The sequence below is a fragment of the Lampetra planeri genome, chromosome 28 (assembly GCF_965212315.1).
Source record: "Lampetra planeri chromosome 28, kcLamPlan1.2.h2, whole genome shotgun sequence".
Classification (NCBI taxonomy): Eukaryota; Metazoa; Chordata; class Hyperoartia; order Petromyzontiformes; family Petromyzontidae; genus Lampetra; species Lampetra planeri.
The window spans coordinates 9,299,818-9,318,265 of record NC_136134.1 but is presented as its reverse complement, the minus strand read 5'-3'; the positions used below and the strand labels follow the sequence as shown (position 1 = coordinate 9,318,265).

The 18,448-nt window shown below is 48.3% G+C and overlaps 1 protein-coding gene across 1 annotated transcript in view; it reads left to right on the top strand.

The window, feature by feature from the left end:
- The window catches only part of DISP3 (dispatched RND transporter family member 3), a 241,513-nt gene extending 236,056 nt beyond the window's left edge, over positions 1–5,457 (top strand). Inside the window, exons 22-23 of the mRNA XM_078607818.1 lie at positions 1,246–1,415; positions 2,879–5,457. Coding sequence (XP_078463944.1) covers positions 1,246–1,415; positions 2,879–3,322 — 614 coding nt within the window. The 3' untranslated portion in view covers positions 3,323–5,457. The remainder of the gene's footprint in view (positions 1–1,245; positions 1,416–2,878) is intronic.
- Positions 5,458–18,448: the final 12,991 nt, after the last annotated feature.

The window sequence follows — 18,448 nt, the reverse complement described above, 5'->3', positions numbered from 1 at the left end:
CTTATCCCACCCGATCGCTCCCGTATATCTCTTCTGTCATCTCGTTATTGTATACATTTTTAAAAGCGGGTTGTAAAGTGCAGTCTCCAACCCGTATTATCCTCTCTGTCTCTCTGGCCTCTCTCTCTATCCAAGGCCATTGCCCGAAACGTCACATTTGTTCTATTCTTTTCCTTTGAAGGCCACGGTGCTATTGACAAAGGTGTTGAGATTTTTGTTTGTTAATGATGGTCGGAGGACTCGTCGCTGTGCCCCCTGTTCCACGCACATTTTCACGAGATCCAACTCGGGGGCTGTGATGTATAAATTAACACCACGTGATCGACGTGCGGTGAAGCCAGCATTGCCTTGAGTAAGAGAAGCTGATTGGTGTGGCTCCTATCAATTGCAAATTTGATGCCGCCTTCCGAGATCGTAAAAAGGTGGCGCTCCTCCGACGTGAACTGGGAGCTCACTGGCCGTGGCGTAAACGGACAGGGCACGGCGGCTGGAACCCGCGACCCAGAGGTCGCCGGTTCAGTGCCATCTCCCAGCGCGGAAGTTGAAACAATGCGTCAAGGTTCTTAAATCGCCGCCCCTCCCCTCCCGCATCCCTCTTTCAAGGTGCCAATCATCGCAGTCGGAGTCGTGCTTAGGCCTTTGGTTTTTGCAGTCGTAGCCATCGTCACGCTTGATCATCTTCGTCCACTCGTAGTCATCGTTGACTGAAGTAAAAAAAAAACGAAAACCCGCAATTGAATTAGTTACTGCAGCTACATACTATTAACATTCCTTCCCTTTATTAATGCTACCCCTATCCCCTCCCTTTGATGCTGCTAATCCTGCATAATGCACGGGCATAATATGACTTTGAAAACCCCCCCGCCCACCTCCTACGCATTTCACAAGTAGTAATAATCACATACCTGCATTTCCCATAAATATGCTAAATTCCTCTTGATATGCAAATTATTTTGTCAAGGCGCCCTTCCCCCCTTCCAACCCAGCTTAAATAGACGCTCCAAGCGTGGTGGTGTTTCATTCAGACGCTGTCTCCCCGACAGACCTGGTCTTCACCTGAGGACGGCTGCTTGCGTTGTGGCCGAAACGTCGTAAGAATTATTTTATTATGTTTTATTTTTATTATTTTATTACTTCCCTTCTACGTGACTTTACCGAAAGAACCAAGAATATGAACCCGCAATTGATGAAGGTATTCGTTCACGTGTCAGCGTCTCAACACTTGCCCACCTGCTCACGACGCAGGTGTCCTGAGCGTGGTCGTCGCGACGATGCTCGCGTTTGGCTACGAGCTGGGCGCCGTCGAGGCCACCTCCCTCTCCATCCTCGTCGGCTCCTCGCTCGACTACTCCCTGCACATCGTCGAAGGCTACCTCGTCGCGGCGCCTCGAGCTCAGCCCGCCCGCCTCGCTCGGGTGAGTGGGCAGCCCGTCCCGCTAGCAGGAGGCACCCACTGGCTTCGGGAGTAGTCGTCATCACTGCTGCTGACCTATAAAGGCACTCGACGTGCTAGCCCTGCAATATTGACAGGAATTGATCCGTGTTCATAGAGATCCACGAGGTATTCGAATCGGAAAGATGTTATTAACCATGCAAAAAAGATTTAACTACACATATTTGGAACATTCCAGGCAGTGATTTCAGCCGCACCACCTCTACATAACAAAGGCTCAGTCAACCATTCTACACAACAAAGACTCATTTCCTGGCAGCGATTTCAGCCGCATCACTTCTACATAACAAAAGGCTCAGTCCCTTTTACACGCACCTTTACACCATCCGCACCTAGTTTACACAACAAAGGCTCATTCCTAACAGCGTGCTTCAGCCGCACCGAACCTCACAATAATACTATTCAGAGCCTACCTTGGCTCCTCCCACCCTCAACCAGTATATATACAAGGACTGTTTTCTTGGAATTTCTCTCACTTGATACAGCTATCGTGCTGTGATGGTTCCACCTGAAGACGGAAGCTTGTGTTGCCTCCGAAACGTCGTGATTTTTATTTTATTTTTTATTTTACTTTTATAAATTTTTATTTTTTACCTACGTGACTTTACCGAAAAAAAACCTAAGAATATATTCGAATCGCCTTCTTCTGAGGACTCTCAAGGTCAAGGCCCATATCCTGGGGTGATCGGGCATTTGTCCATACTGGACGTCTGTGAAAAATAACTTTATAGCTCATCGGATTCCTCCAACGTAAACAAAAATTCCGATTCTGATTTGCCAGTGCAGCTGCCAAGCTTTGGAATGCTTTTCATTTGCTAATAAGACGATCGGAGTCGTTTGAGCTATTAAAGTCACGTCTTGAAAACACCCCTCTTTCAACTGGCCTTTAGACTCAGACTAGTTTAGGCCATTTACCCTGCTTTCCATACACGGCACATTGGGTTCTACGGAAAACATGCACCTTTCAAATGTTAATTATTATCATTATCATCACCAGCAGCATCAATCATCTTAACCTAAGCCAATGGTGATGAGGAGCTTGATTGGTCACCATTTGATCCATGCATTGGCATTGTGTAATTCATATCTGTCTGAACGTGGCAGTGTTTGGCGAGCGGTGGAGGGTTAATACAATTACCGACCCAAAAACAAACACGTGGCACCACCTTCGTCACTTATAAATAAGCCTGATTGGATGCAGTCAGTATCTGTAAAATTCACGGCCGAGGTGCGGACAAAAAACCGCCGAAAAGTTACGGTCACGGAATAAGGAGGGCGATACCCGCACCTCTTCCAAAAACTCGCACCAGCAGTGGCACAAGCAAGTAACTTCAGGGCTGTACCTTTACCATTATTACATCATCACCACCAAAATCTAAAACCACAGTTCCCACCTCACGGTGTCTCCCCGTGCACCTCCCACAGGCAGAGTCTGGTGGTGTCGGCGTCGGCGGCACGAGCGACGCGGCCGTCCGGGCAGCGCGCGCCGTGAGCGCCGTTCGCTCCGCCGGCCCGGCCGTCCTCTGCGCCGGCCTCACCACCGCCGCGTCGGCCCTGCCCCTGGTGCCGTGCCTCGTCGCGCCGTTCGCCCGCTTCGGCCGCCTACTGGCGGTGGCGTCGCTCGCCTCCCTGGCGCTGTCGCTCGCCGTGTGCCCGGCCGCCCTGGCCGCCGTGGGGCCCGCGCGCTTCCGCCGCTCGGCACGCGCGGCGGCGCGCGCGGCCCTCGTCACGCTGGCCGCGGCCGCGCTGACGTTGGCGCTGCCGTACGCACTGCTGCGCGGCAGGCTCGCGGCGCGATTCCCCGCGCTGCTGGGCCGCGTCGACGGAACGTCCTTGGCATCGTCCTCGTTGGGCCGCCTCGCCTCGTGACGTGCGGGACGACGACCACCACGACGACGGAGATGCCATTTGCCGATGGAAGCCTCGCCGAGTCCTTCGCTGGGTCACGAGGCTCAGGTGCTGCCTGTGGGCGGGTGGCACCGTAAGGAGGCTACGGAGATGCAGGGCCGGGTTCGGATCCGGACTGTGAAGCCAACTGGTGTGGAGTTGGTTCGGTGGGATCCATGTCGCTTGTGGGAGTCAGGTTTGGATACCTATTTTGGGTTTGAGGAAATGCTTCTGGTGGTGAACAGGGAACCCTGTTGCGAAGGTGGAGTGCTCTTGCCAATAACTTCTGGCAAACACACGCAACAGCATTTGCCCGACCCTGCTGATGAGACTTAGAAGGACCGAAGCCGGTCTAGAATTTGCTTCGCTTAAGCAAATGCTGTTGAGTAACATTGGTCTGTAAAAAGGCCCCAGAACGTCCTTGTAGTGGCTTGCCATGTTGCAGCGCTTCAGAAGTCATTATTATTATCGGCTGATGGAGATAAAAAAAAGTATACATATTAGTTGTTTGTCCCCTAGACTAACACAAAACTGCAATCTGAGACGCGTGTTACGTTCCGGGTACAATTCTCAATGCAAGTTGGCGGGCGGGGGCTTGTTGGGGTGAACTTGATGAAGAGTGTTATTAATTAATGTAATTTTAATTTATTATAGGGGCTCATGATAATTATCGACGGTCTCGTCCGCGCGTGACTCTGTCGCCGTGACGAGCGGAGGAGGCGAGTGGCCGTTTCGAGCGGTTTGAATCAACTCGAGAGGAATGTGGAGTGGGGGTTCGAAAGCTTCAAATGCCACCTCCGCCCCCACCCCCCACGAACGTAAATATACAACTCGGCGTACTGACGACGCTGCCCGCCATTTACTCTCTCCCGTTTTATTTTTCTCGTGCATTCTTTTTTTTTAAGAGAACATTGCGACATAAATAACAAACGAACAACAACAACAACAACTACAAAAACGATCGCAATGTCACGAATAACAAACGGGGCTCGTAAACAACAACAACAACAACAAACGAATGCCTCGACATTGGATGCGTCGCGTCTCGCCGCGAGATGGATAAATGGACGGTGGCACGTGGCAGATTATGGATTCATGGGTTTCAAGGAATAAGCGGAGCAAATTGTTGCAATAAAAGCGGGTGGCTAAAGAGCGGCGGTGTTTTTAATGCGGCAAGGTCAGTAGCAGCGGGGATGGCTCTGCGAGTGGAGAGTGCAGCAGAGGCAGCAGCGAAGTCATCCCCCCACCCTCTGCCCTATTTGCACTGCTGCCTGGTGGCAGTGAGAGAGACGCGGGTCCTGATTTTTTTGTCTGTGTGTGTGTGTGCAATTTGAGATTTTTTTTTCTTCTCCAGGGATGTTTTAATTGATGCAGGGGAAGAGTGCTTTATTTTAATTGCCACGGTGAAAACTGAAAACTGATGATGGTGGTGGGGGGGGGTAAAAAGCACGCGCGCCTGCAAAATTAATTACCCGCTTGTAGTTGAATTTGTTAAATTGATGTGTGTGTGTAGATAAATAAGTACGTGTTTATATTTACACGTCTATGTAATTACGCATGTGCTGTAATGGCGAGCAGCACACTGGACTCGCAATACAGAGGTGGCCATTTCGATCTCCCGGCACGGCAGTTGAAACAATGGGGGAAAGTTTCTTAAATCCACGGTAACCACTCCACCCACCCACCCCGACAGAGTCGCGTCTGTCCACCCAGCGGTACAGACGGGGACAACCACAGTCAGTCGAGCGACAGGTCGCACGCGTGTGGCTGGCTGGGGGGTAAAGCGGTGAGCACTCCCATCTTTTCCAAACGGTCGACTTCCGAGACATCTGGCCGGTGTGAAAGAATAGGCCGAGAGTCGAGATTTCCTTTTACATTGCTGGAAGTCATTCTTCCAGGGCTGCACCTTTTCATGCGGTCTTTTTTCTCTCTATATCAAGAGCGCTGCCGTTTTCGCCCGAGGCCCGATTCGGATCAAAAACAAGAATAAGTCGTGGAGCTCTTCATCCGCGGTGCGGCGCTCTCTAACGAAGCAGCCAATCAAGGACGGCGGCGGTGCTGGAGGATAAAAACGTCCGGGGTGGGTTTTTTTTCTTCGTGTTTGAGGAAAGTGAAGCTGCGCGCGAGGAGGAGGAGACGGATGATAATTATTCATTATCGCTTACAGGGTCCACGCTCCGCTGCTCTCGCCTGCAAATCTAGATGTCAGGCGCGCGCGCGTGCGCGTGGATGAGCAGAGGGTGCGTGTGAATTATGAGTCCCCGCTCGTTGACTGATGGTGCTCAGACTCTCCGTAACCCCCCCACCACCACCCCCACCACCACCACCAACCACCGCTCGGTCGGCGATGTGAAGATGTGTGAAGATGTGTGCCCGGAGAGTTTTGTGACGTCAACTCGCTGGGATGGACGGCAGTCCTTTCCTCCCCCTCCTGCTCCCCCCCTCCTCCTCCGGGAAATGTCAGGCCAGCCTCCTGCCAAGGTTAATGCCGGAAATATAAAGGCGCAACCCTTGCAATTGCGTGCGCACGCTACTGTTGTCAGAAGAGCCTCCATGAGAGAGAGAGAGCTCTAGAGAACCCCTGCAGAGGGCCTTTGGACATATTCTTCCACACTGGTCACAGATGTCTTGGAAGAGGTGGATATACCCACACGTTTGCTCACTGCAGGCAGCCTGCCGATTGACGGCCGTGGTGTACCTCTTCAAGAATGCTGGGTGGACAGATAATTAATCGCCGTACCGAGGCTTTATTTCAGCCAGGTCTGTCCTGGTCAGCGACGCGGCACACCACATCCAGTACACCTCCTCGCTACGGCCGTGGCTAATAGTCACGTGTCTACTACTTCAGCCTTAGCAGCGGCCTGAGATATTTGGTGCGCAATTCAGGCCCTGCCACAGGCAATTTGCGTAAAAGTAAACGCAAGTCACGGTTGAAATTAGCTGTTGCCTGCTTTCACTCCAAAGTTCATAAAATCAGTGGCGATGTAAAGTATAAGCATAGTATGAATGAGCATAAGGCCTGCATCAGTTGGCCTGTCTTGCGATTTGATGCGTGTTCACCATTCGGCGTTGCGATCCGATGCAAGAATCAATTCCCCAACTTAAGACCGGTGGTGCATCGCAGCTCATCTTGCGCTCGACGGCGTTCGCGTTGAAATTCTTCTTCTTGCGCTTTGCTTCGTATCGCGACTCGTAAGTCCACGTGAAGCTTTGGTAGTGGCCAAAGGCACAGCCAAAAGGGTGGGGTTTAAGCTGAATGGACGTCTTCAATGCCTCCTCTGAATTTCACCGAGGTTCACAACGTGGCCCCACTCCGTTCTTGCTCAGGATTTGCACCGTCGCACGCCGCCAAGGGGCGGGAGGAGTGGGACCGCGTCTAAGATTTCCCACCCGACGTAGAGGCGATGCCCTGCACGCACGCGGCCGCATTCGTGGTTCTGCTCCGCCGTTGTTCGGTTCGGCGTGTGCCGTTGTGCTTCGAGGCAGGTGCGCGATCCAAAGGGAGGAGTGCGGGGGGCCAGGGGAGGTTGAATGGGCGACGGGACGAGATAATTGTAGAGGACGTTGTGTGTTCAACGCCTGTCACCGTCGTTCATTAGCGCTGAAGATCTAAACGCTCGAATGAACCAATCGAAGGCGACGTGTCCGCGCGCGCAAAAAAAATACCCCAATTGATCCTCGCACGTTGTCGGTGTGGCCATAGGAGTCGAGCCCAATCGATGAATCGACGCCATCTCTCTGCCCGCGTAGCAGCGAAACGTGACTACAAGGGTGTGAATATCCAACGCGTGTCGTTAACCCTCCTTCCCACTCCCATTATGACGACGGAGCGGGCCACCCTATGGGAGAAGGCCGCACCAATCTTATAGAACAACAACAACAACAACCCTCGAGCATTGCGCCACTAATTGCTCAAGTGCTTGCAGCCTCGTTAGGAGCCGATCCTGCACCGTGCAGGTGTGAGCAATGATTATGAAGTGTCGGAGGTTTTTATATTTTATTTAACTGCCGTTGCATTTCTTTTTAAAACTCCTTCCCTGGGGTGAAAAGACACCGATCATTAGTATTATTATTACGTGTCCTTCTTCGGCACTCTGGAGAATATAATTCGACCCGTAATGAGCAGGGACTCGAGGGGCCGCACGGCCGTGGTCTTGGACTTTGAGGAACCTCCTATAAATATATATACACACGGTACTGCTAACTTTTATATCGCGTTAAAAATCCTGAACTAAAGCAACCAAGGTGAATGACAGTGGAGTGTTTGACATTGGCCATGGGTGGTGGTAAAACACTCGAGAGAAGAAATTTAACACATAAAGAGGGCCCCCCCCCCACCAACAAAACAACACTATAGCAGTTCTGGGCCTCCAATGAAACTTAATCTGGCCTTGATACAATGTCACATTCGTTCGGGTTGTTAATTCGCCTCCCTCTCTCTCTCTGCGGTCAGATTATCTCCTGCCACTACCACGCTTCATCCCGCGAACAGCGCGGAGTTGGGGGTGGCTGGGCATTCATCGTTACCGCCACTGGGCCAGTTGGCACCCGGTCGGCCGTTTAATCGCTCCCACAGTCACCTAAAAATTATTTGGGAAATTACAAAATTCAAGGTCAAGGGTAAAGGTGCAGCCCTTGCAATGGCTTGCTCATTCCATTGTTGGCGGAAGGGCCTTCGCTAGGGAGCCCTCTTCAGAGGATATTTTGGCCTGCTCTCTTTCACGCTGGCCGGATATTCTTGCAAGAGGTGAGAGCACAGCCACGCTTTACCCATCAGACGTGTCCTGCAAATCAACTCACGTTGGTGTACCCAACCGGACTGCTGGATAGATAAGAAACTTAAACTGCCATACCGGGAGATCAGACCGGCGACAGCAAGCCCAGTGTGCTCGCCATTAATCCACGGTAGCATCTCGACCGACTTTAAACAGGCAACTCAGGGATTGAAACATGATCTGCCACTGCATGGATGTTTAGCTTAAATCCAGGTTTCAGCTGCTTATAAAAAACGGCTTCTCCAGTGTGGTGAGTTAATGGTCTTTCCTTGGTTACCAATCGCTGCACGAAAAATGCATCATTTTAAAGTTTGTTTTGAACTTAATTTCACAAATACATCCAATTATTAAAAATAGCAATTTCAGTTCGCCACGTGGGAAAGTGCTGCGCCCGAGTGTTGATGAGAGATTATTTGAAGGGTGCTCAGAAGTAGCTCTGTAATATCATCTTCCGCCAGGCCGTTCTTTAATATGCGAGCATTCCAAATGGACACTTCGTCTCATTACTCAATTGCCGATAGAAAAATTAAAAGAAGAAATAACAACAACGAAAAGCATTGGTATGCTGTGCACTCAATCGCCAGGCTTTGAATTCAAAGTGAATTCCCATAGAGAACACTTGCTGGACTCAACGGTGTACGGAAGCGTTTTAATGACTTGCAACGGTCAGTGGCGCAGCTGTCGAATGTGCAGGCGGTGCAACAGCGCAGGAGACTGCAGGCTGCATGGGGCTCGGGCACTGAGGGAAGAAATTGGACAAGGGTGGGGGGGGGAGTGGGCAGGGTGCGAGAGGGCATTTAAATCCTTGCACCAGGGTCCGTGCTAACCACATCGTGTCACTGATTACAGAAATTCTAGACTATAATTTGCCGATTTTAAATTCCAACGAAATCCATTTTAAATGATCAATTTAAATGTTTAAGAGGCTTTCTTGTAACGCATGCACGCGCGGACCATGCGCCGCTGTCAAACAAAGTGGAACGGCACAGACAAGAATATGAAGCTACTGCGATCCTTACATTAATGCGGTTATTCTCTGAGATCGTGAATCAAAGTTGGTGCTACCTGCCCGTCAGTAATGAAGGACATTGGGTTGAGCATCCTACGCACCAGCCTCGAGCTGGGATATTTCAAGAAGTAACAAAATAAATAAGTTAACAATAAACCGTCCTTGTATATTTGTTTCTCCACGTATAAACATGCAAACTTTATTTTTTACACATCCCTTTAGTCGCACGGACTTTGAGGAGTCATTTTCTTTTCTCCAGCAAAATTGGTTTAATAGACGAAAACTTTGGTTTCGACATTCAGTGCCTCATCAGCAGAGTCAGCCTTGCGTAATCCAATACTGGTGGACTGTCAGATGTGTAGAGACAAGGACCTTCTCTGTTTAATGTCGGTTCTAGTTTGACGCAACTCGATAATACATCTCGAAATTATCATGATAATAATGTGAGAGCGTGAGTAATTAATGACTGATTATAGGTTCGATCACTTCCCGAGTTGAACAACGCGAAGAAATAGCCTCACCTTTTATTTATTTACACACATGTGCCGCTGAACGGGAGGTTATGGGGCGGGGCTTGGTGACACATCATCGACATCAGCGGCGGCGTCACTTGTAAGGGGTTTCCCACCTTCACGAAGCATGATTTAGGTGCCTTGGCGCTGGCATTTTTCATTTGATCCGAATAATCGACCATAACAACCCTATTCCATGAGCAATGCTCCCTCTATTAATTGACTTAACCATTGGTGTAATCGTCCCAGCTCTACGAAAGATGTCCCAAATGACGAAAAGGTGTGTCGCCACCCCCACCGCCCCCCCCCTGCTGAGCCGGAATTGCGTTGTGTAGCCGTGAGACGACAGTGGTGATGGGACTCTAAGCGGGGTAGGGAGATCAAGAATGCTTTAAGCGCTCACCATCGTTCGATGCACAGAACGCCCGAGTTCTGCTTATATTTGATTTCGCCCGTGTACTTCTCAACAGCAACGCATATTGGGTTTATACCGTCAACATCATCATCATCACGATCCCCTATGGGCAGATAGCAACGTAGGTGGTCCACTGCCACATCCCGTCATTTGTTTCCAATGGGTTTGTATACAACGTCGATCAGCACGGTTGGCTACGTGCCGTGCGAAAGAAGTTCAACATACGAATGGGGCCCCCGATGTTGAGATGGGAGTCCTTTTTGCCAATGTCTTCTGGCAACGAAGCAGCATTTGTTCAACGAGCCCGACTCTGCTCATGGGACCCCCCCCCCCCACCTTCCAGAAGGTCCGAAGCCTGTGAATAGTTTTATTACTCAAACACATGCTGCTGGATCGTATTGGTCTCGGAGGCCGATAGGGGACTGATGTGAACTAAAACGCATGTTTATTTGTATTAACGCACGGTGCGAAGGAGTTTTGTTCATGTTCGCATATAAAACTTGGAACAAGTTGTGGCCAATATGGGGCCTTTCTTGCCAGTATCAAAATATAAGAATAGCTTTTACTCTTCCTGGCAATAAACCAGGTGTTAAGATGGGAAGAAAGGTCCCATATTGTAGCTGATCGCCTCGAGCTAGAATTGCCCTGAGAGTGCATTGTCTTTGTGCTGTTCGCCTTTTGAGATTCTCTCGTCTAACACTTTGAGACTAGACTCTATAGAAAGCTGTCTCTGGTGTGGACCAATAATTTAAAAAAAATGCATCTACTATCGGAGCATGTTTTTGTTTGCATGTTCACCACAAGTACCTGTGATGAATGCAGACAGTATTCCTTGCAAAACATATTTCTGTGTGGTGTTTTCACATGTCAACACCTCCTGTTTTATTGCCAGAAAGGGTAAAACCTATTCTTATAAGTTGTGGGCACGGGGCATGGTGCGTGTGGATGGGGTGGAACGGTAACACTGGTCATAAAAAAAAAATTCTGGCCTGGACTTTTGCAGCTGTTTTAGACTAATTTCAGGGTGCTAATTCCAAATCTGATCTCAGATTTGCTCTATCACATTATTTTTATGCTTATCGGCATACCTCATTTTCATTCATTTTACCCGAAATTAACTCTGTCACTTATGATTGCAAGTTGTTGCGAGTCAGTGACTGCTTTAGTGTTAAAATATGGTGCTGTATTTTTAGGATAGTGTGTTTATAATATCATTTTATGTAGATATCCACATTTATTTAATATTTTTCTTCTGCAGTTTTTATTGAAAATGCAATATTTGATATATCAAAAACCTGATGTGATAGACAAAAACTGGTGCCAGATTTGGAATCAGCACCCCAAAATAACCTTAAAACCGTTGGAATACCTTATGCCAGAAAAAGTGTGTTGACCAGTGTTATCAGTCAGCTGCTGCTGCTGTTGATAGTTGTCCTTTGACGGACGCTGCCTGTTAATTAATTACAGCCTGGCTCTGTTTTTTTTTTACCCAATAATTAATAACCATAACAAATTAGTGCGGTGCACATGTATTGCAGTACTCGAAAAAAAAGAAAGGCACGTATGTGCCCACCATGACGGTACAAACTTCCCAATTTACAAAATCTGAGTAATTTTATGAATTGGGGTTATAACCAATTTATAAATTGTATTTATACCCAATTTATAAACCTGAGTAATTTTATAAATTTGCCAACATCGCCCCCCATCCACCCACCCACCATCCCCCTCTCCCCCTCCTTGTCGGACTATTGATTGTGTGTGAAACGCAAGCACGTTCGTGGCAGCTCTGTTGCCGCCAGAGTGAATTTTATTCCAGAGCTTGAGATGATTAAGGAGGATGTTTTAGCCAACAAGCCACATTGTGCCAAATTGGGCTCTACCCTTGGACGTTAAGAATGCCAATTATTTACCCAGGAGAGCCTCACTCACAAGTTTCAACCGTTTTTTTTTAATAAGTGGCACCCTGTTTATTCTTAATCATGCATGACTCCGTGTGCTGCTGTGGATAAGCGTGAACATTTGATTAGTCTCAACGTTCCAGTTGAAGGATGGGACCTGCTGCAATTGGATGTTGGCCACTGCCAAGTACGTAAGTTGAACTTCTTTCGCACCGTACGTAGCCAACCGTGCTAATCGGAGGCGCGTAGGGGGAAGGACAACAAACTTCACACGAAAATAAGTTCCAAAGAAATTAGTTTTCATGTCGAAGGAAAACCGCAAAAAAAAAAACGGAGAAAATCCACCATTCCTGTTTGCCGTAATTTGGCCGCAGGCAAAATTCAAATGTACACTACAGACATGCACACAACTATACGGCACATCCTATATACATCATATATAATTGACGTCGCTTCCCTGTCATTGCTTATCTTGATACAACAATAAGAGGGCTATGTTAAAATAAAGAGCTCTCTGGGTTTTTTTTTACGAACGCTGTACTAAACTAAAAACACGTTTTCTTAAAAAAAATATTCATAAGTACTTTGTGTGTGTGTGTATTTCAGACAGGCACGGCGCATGTTAATTACAGTGGATGCACAGCAACTCGGTACCTCTGTAGCTTGACGCCACCTGAAGCCAAATCACGTCTTGAGTGAGTGAGAGAGTGTGTGTGTATATCACGCGGGGAGCGGTAGTGTAGCGGTTAGCGCGCTGCGTTATGAACCCGGCGACACGGGTTCGATTCCCGCTCACTGCCAACATCAGTGACAATTATCTGAACCGGTCCCGGGCCTCCCCTAGGTCGACTAAGCCTCAAATGAGTACCTGGTGTGGTGTGTAAACATCGCCACTAGGGAGACAAAGGCGGTCGGGCGTGGTGCTGGCCCAACCACTCCCTCGTGTACCGTTCCGGCCTTCATAGGTGCTCGCTAACAGCACTTGCCCCTACAGTCTGTTAAGGCTATACAGGGGATCTTTGTCTTTGTATATCACGCGATGAAAAGATCCCTCGTTTTCGGTGGAACCGGGGATGCTGACTCTGCGCTTTCCTTTCTCGTTAACTTGTTTCCCTGGATGGCTAAGCATTTGGCTGTCTCCACCTCCGCCTCGTTGCTTGATTGCACATTCTATTGTGTGGCCATAGTCACTCATACAGCCATATGCACGGGTATCTGTAGCGGCGTAAAGTCAAGGGCCCTCCCTTCGTTCAATACACTGCAGGGGAGCAAATAGACGCGGGAGCATAGTGCAGTACAATAGTTAGATTTTCCTGCACTGCCTGCCACAATGCAAGCCCCACAGTCTGTAGTGCATCGACTGCACGACAGTCTGCCCGTCCAAGCTTTTGACGTCTGACGGAAACGGGCATTTTCCCCGGTGAATTGTTCATGGGCCATGTGTTGTAGTATACCTACAACGTGAACATTTACAGCCCTTTGTCCATGCACTGATGGATCATAAAGGGCTCGCGAAGCCATATGGTCGTGGAGGTTATTTTGCCATAGTTCGACATGCCGGTCATCGCACATTGGGTGAAGGGGATGAACGTGAATCAAGAGCGGATCGGATATCACTCGTTACTGATGTTAGCCACGGCCAGGAATGAAACTCAGGTTTCCAGGTGCATGGCGGAGCGCAGTGCCAACCACTGCCGCCACCGCTCCACCCGCACTTGTTTTATAGTACCAAAAAAAGGGCTCGATATTTCAAATTGGAAAATGATGATCAATGTATTGCCTGTTTCGTGATTTATTTGAACTTATACATGAGGATGCATGAACGAATGTACCCAATTGAAATGGATTATAACGTTCGCAAGGAATGCGTGGAATCCTGAGTGTGAGGATCGATTGTTTACGATTCATAGAAATTATTTCGTCAAAGTGCTAACAATCGTGACAATGGGATGATCAGAGCTGCCACAAGAGGCCAAAGCAAATCAGAAAGTGGTAAACAACAAACAGAAATTGACCTCTGAATCGATTCGCAAGCCCCCCAAATAGAGACCAATGGTCAAATCGCCGGAGGGGTGAACTGGTGACAAGAGAATTCGAAATAGAGGATTATATTTTAACACTAAAATGCAATTGTCATTTTATTTTTGAAAAAATAATAAAAGGACTACGTAATTTTATCCCAAATTCCACTTCTCCTCTCATTGCCATGTCACGAGACGACAAATCCCTTACGGAAATCTGACCGAGCAGTTGCATCCCCCCCCCCCCCCCGCACATTGCATTGGAGAACTTCCCGCAGAAAGGATTTTTCATGGGACTTCTGAAAAAAACCTTCACACAGAGGATGGCATGGTTTCCGCATGCTCTGATGTGAGATTATTGCGTGAAATTCAAAACCGATATATTGTTTACTATTTTTTCTCAGCTGGAATTTTTTTCCGCAATTCAAGTGCAAATCCGAATATATCGTATGAAGCGGGGTTTTATATATAGAAACAATCATTGGTGACCGTGCTGAGACCACACGCTCCGCTCGGTTTTATAGCAGGCGGCTGAAAACATGGATTCGAACCGAGACTCTACGAGCCACCTGGCCACCTCAATCAATGTGCGCACCCATTTTCGGATTTTAAGAGCTTGAGACGCTGCTCAGTGAGCAAAGCAGCGGAAGTACCCAGTCACGTGCTCGTCAGATTAAATCAGCGGTGGGGGGGAGGTGCGGGACCTTTCCCTTAATGAGGGCCAAATAATGTTTTAGAATTCCTTTGACGGGCCACGCATTCGCCGGCACCGTTCGTAACGTTATCCATTATCGAAAGAAATTTCTAGAAAGTCAAGCTCGCTAAAATGACAAACACAGTGTCGTTGCCAGGCCGACAATATTTTCCGACTCCGGTAGCCAATTAGTGTGGCTAAAGATGCTTGTGGCGGACCGTTTAGAAGTGTCCCATCTCGTGTCTGCGGGCCCGACGAGAAATGAAGCTTTGGGCTGTGTCTGGCCAGGGTTATCCACCCCTGATCGTCGTCATCGTCCAACTGGGCTTGGTTAAATGAACACCGTTTTGTGAAGCTTGGTGCAGTGAAATTTCACGTGTTTTTTTTCATCATGATGATTATTTTGATTTACGAGTCGACTTGTCCCCGCCACAGTAACGTAATTTCTAACCACTGGGCTCAGGACCATCGTTGGCACTGAGCAATCGCTCAGTGTTTGCCTCGAGCACAGGGGCGCTTCTGTCCATGTTGTGTTTTGATTGTGTAGGTATTAGGAAAAAAACATATATAATAACATACGTTTAAAGATAGGCAACATATATTTTCTACATTTTCAAACCGACTGCAGGCAATAGAGAGAAGAAGAAGAAGAAGAAAAAACCGGCGCCGGCGAGTGACGGCCAGTGGTTGCCTCGGCAGTGTTTTGGTGTCTCCCTCTGCACCCACGTGCGCGCCCTCGATGTGGCCGTGGTGGGTGCTGCACGCGCGCGACGCCGCTCCGTTTCTCGTGCGCGTGTCGTGCCTGCAGCCACCACTAACCCCCACGCGTCCCCCCCCCCCTCCCTCCCCCACGCTGGCGCCGTGGTATTTTTCTTCGTTATCCGTGATTGTCGAGGAGAACGTGGGCGTCGCGTCTCTCGCATCAGCGGCGGAGGCATTCGCGGTAATCACGGCCGTTTGCGTCGGTCTAACGGGGCCGATTTGATGTTCTGCAGCGAAAACCGTTTGTGCTCTGTGTGTGTGCGCGCGCGCGCGCGTGTGTGTGTGTACATATATATTACAATGGAAACTAAAAATTGCCATAAAATTCCACCGCAGATCGTTTTTATTTGGCCACAGCGTAACGGCCCTTACAGTATTTTCATCGCGGTTAATTCGGGCAAAGCCGGGCATGCTAAACGTACTTAATGGTAGATGTAATATTAATTCAATTCCCCGGCGTGGCGGAATATTATTTCTCAAGTGCCAGCTCGACAGCACCGACCTTATGGCTAATGGGCTGCCTTTAAAAAGGAGTGCTCGGCGTTGCGTCGAACTACGCGCCGTGTTTCACCGCTGCCGATGTTCCTCGTCGCTGTGATGAGGAAGAAAGCGACGCTCAACAATACGAGGGTGGGTTTCTTGGTGAACGGGGAGTCCGTGTTGTTTTTTTGTTGTTGTTTGGAATATGCAGGAAATAAAAAAAAACGTTACTCTTTACTGCTCATAGAAAACTCAAGGGCGTGGCTTATTACGTGTATTCAAGTGCTCGTTGATTAATGCCAGCAAAAACAAAAGTCCACGAATAATTTAAAATAACATGATTGTGTTTAATGACTTGTCTTGTTTTGGCACCCTTCTGTCATTAAAGTGCTCAAAACAATAAACAAAAGAATACTTCTGAAAATCTGTACCGGGCACCATCATCTTTTCTTACAGCCCCCTTTCAATCTACTGCTGGATGAAGGCCTCCGGAAGAGCCGTTGCTCTTGAGTGATGCTTGAACCATACTTCACCACGCTGGTCAGCTCGGGTCCATGGACCAGGACCGGTTGATATATTTTCCCGCTGCTAATCTTGCACTGTGATCGGGAATCGAGCTCAGGTGGCTTGAGTTCATAGCCCATCGCACTCAGCACGACACCACCATTCTACTGTCATCATCACGAAACATCTATGTAAATCAAGGTGAGAGCTCATTTCAAGGGAGATCCGAATTTAGTATGGGTGTACGTTCCGCTATCCCATGGCCCCAAATGTGAATGGCACTTCACCGAAAAGGTCAGAGTTATTCCAAGGATAGAGTTTAATGCCTGGGGAGTGCTGGCGCAAGGCAAACGCAATGTTAGCACAAGCTTAGAGCCCCGAGGAGCTCAAGGGGACCCAGATTCATGAACAAAATTCCGTGTGAACCAAATTTCAGCTCGAACTCGCATCACGATAAAAAAAATGGTCATCCAAATGAAAAAAAAACTTCACGTAAATGTAATTGTAATTACTGTCGTATATTTAAGTAATTATTCGAAAACTATGATATCATTAAGTTATGTACTGTAGTTTGACCATTCCTGTTTGAAGTCAAAGACGGTCACTGCATCGCGCGCTTTCAGAAGCACATCTGCGGCCGTCTGGAACGCTCTTCCGATTATTAGGAAGCCACTGAGGCTGTGCACTTTGAAATAATCTCGATTGAAAACTCCCTTCTCTAGAACTGCTTCGTTGTGTTTAGTGTGTTGTCCTTCCCCCGCACCTCCGATTCGCGCGGTTGGCTACGTATGTTCTCGAATGCACGTGTTCCTCTTTCTCTCCATGTTATCTCTGCGCACCCTTTTCGACGATTTTGTCCTCTATTTCCCGTGAATGGCCACGATGTTTCTGCACCGCGGCGTCAATGCGTGCAGTGTGACGCCTGCGTCTTCACAGTTTCCCCTCTGCATACGTCATTGCCCCGACACTGAATTCATGCATTTTGATCGCAGCGTTGGATCGCGTTCGTCTCGCGCGAGTTATCGTTGAAAAAACAATTATGGAACATCCGTGCCCTCTGCTGGCGAATTCAACTCTTTAATTGTGGTTGCGTTACGAATGCCCGAAGGCGCCGTTAAGATCGCAGAATGAGAATAGCAAAGGTTGTAACAACGTGAGCCCCCTTCTCGTCTTCTTTATTTCTCTCGCTTAGTGTCCGAATTGTCATTGCTCTGTAACACACCACGCACCTGTGTATCTGTTCTTACAAATATAGATATCTTACGTGCTTCATCACTCAAATAGCTTTTGATCGCCGCTTTGGTTGTTGTTTCCATGATAGAGGTGTTTTTTGGGGGGGTAGATCGCGTAAATATAAATGTGTCGTTAAACCCGCCACCACCCGACACAGCCAATCAGCAAGATTGTGTCACGTGAACAGAACGTGCCCATTGGTTGCTAGTTCAGCACAGCAGTTGTGCGTTTCAGAGTAAACCCACGACATTTACAATTGACTTGTTTTTTTTTAGTGATAAACCTCACTAATTGGCTGTGTCGAGTGGCGGTGGGTTTAACGACACATTTATATTTACGTGATCTAACCCCAAAATACCTCTTTTGGATATTGGTCGCGTGTTAAACTTGTTGCGCAATCCTGATTTGAAGCTTACGTGACTGCAGGAATTACTCTTTGGTTCTTTCGGTAAAGTCACGTAGAAATAAAAAATAAAATCAATAATAGCTCACGCTGTTTCGATTGCAACACAAGCAACCGTCATCAGGTGCAAGCTCGGAGAGAGACAGAGAGAGAGGCACAGAGAGAGACAAACACAGAGAGTGTATCTTTCTCTGTATATGTCTCTCTCTCTCTCTGAGCTTGCACCTGATGACGGATGCTTATGTTGCAATCTAAACGTCGTGATCTATTTTATTTGTTGTGCGTTCACGCACACGTGCCTGTTTCTGCCAATCTACTCCGGAAATTCGGCTTACTTCCCCCCCACCCCCCACGCCTTGCAGCCCGTGAGACAGATGTGACCATACTTCACCGCACTGG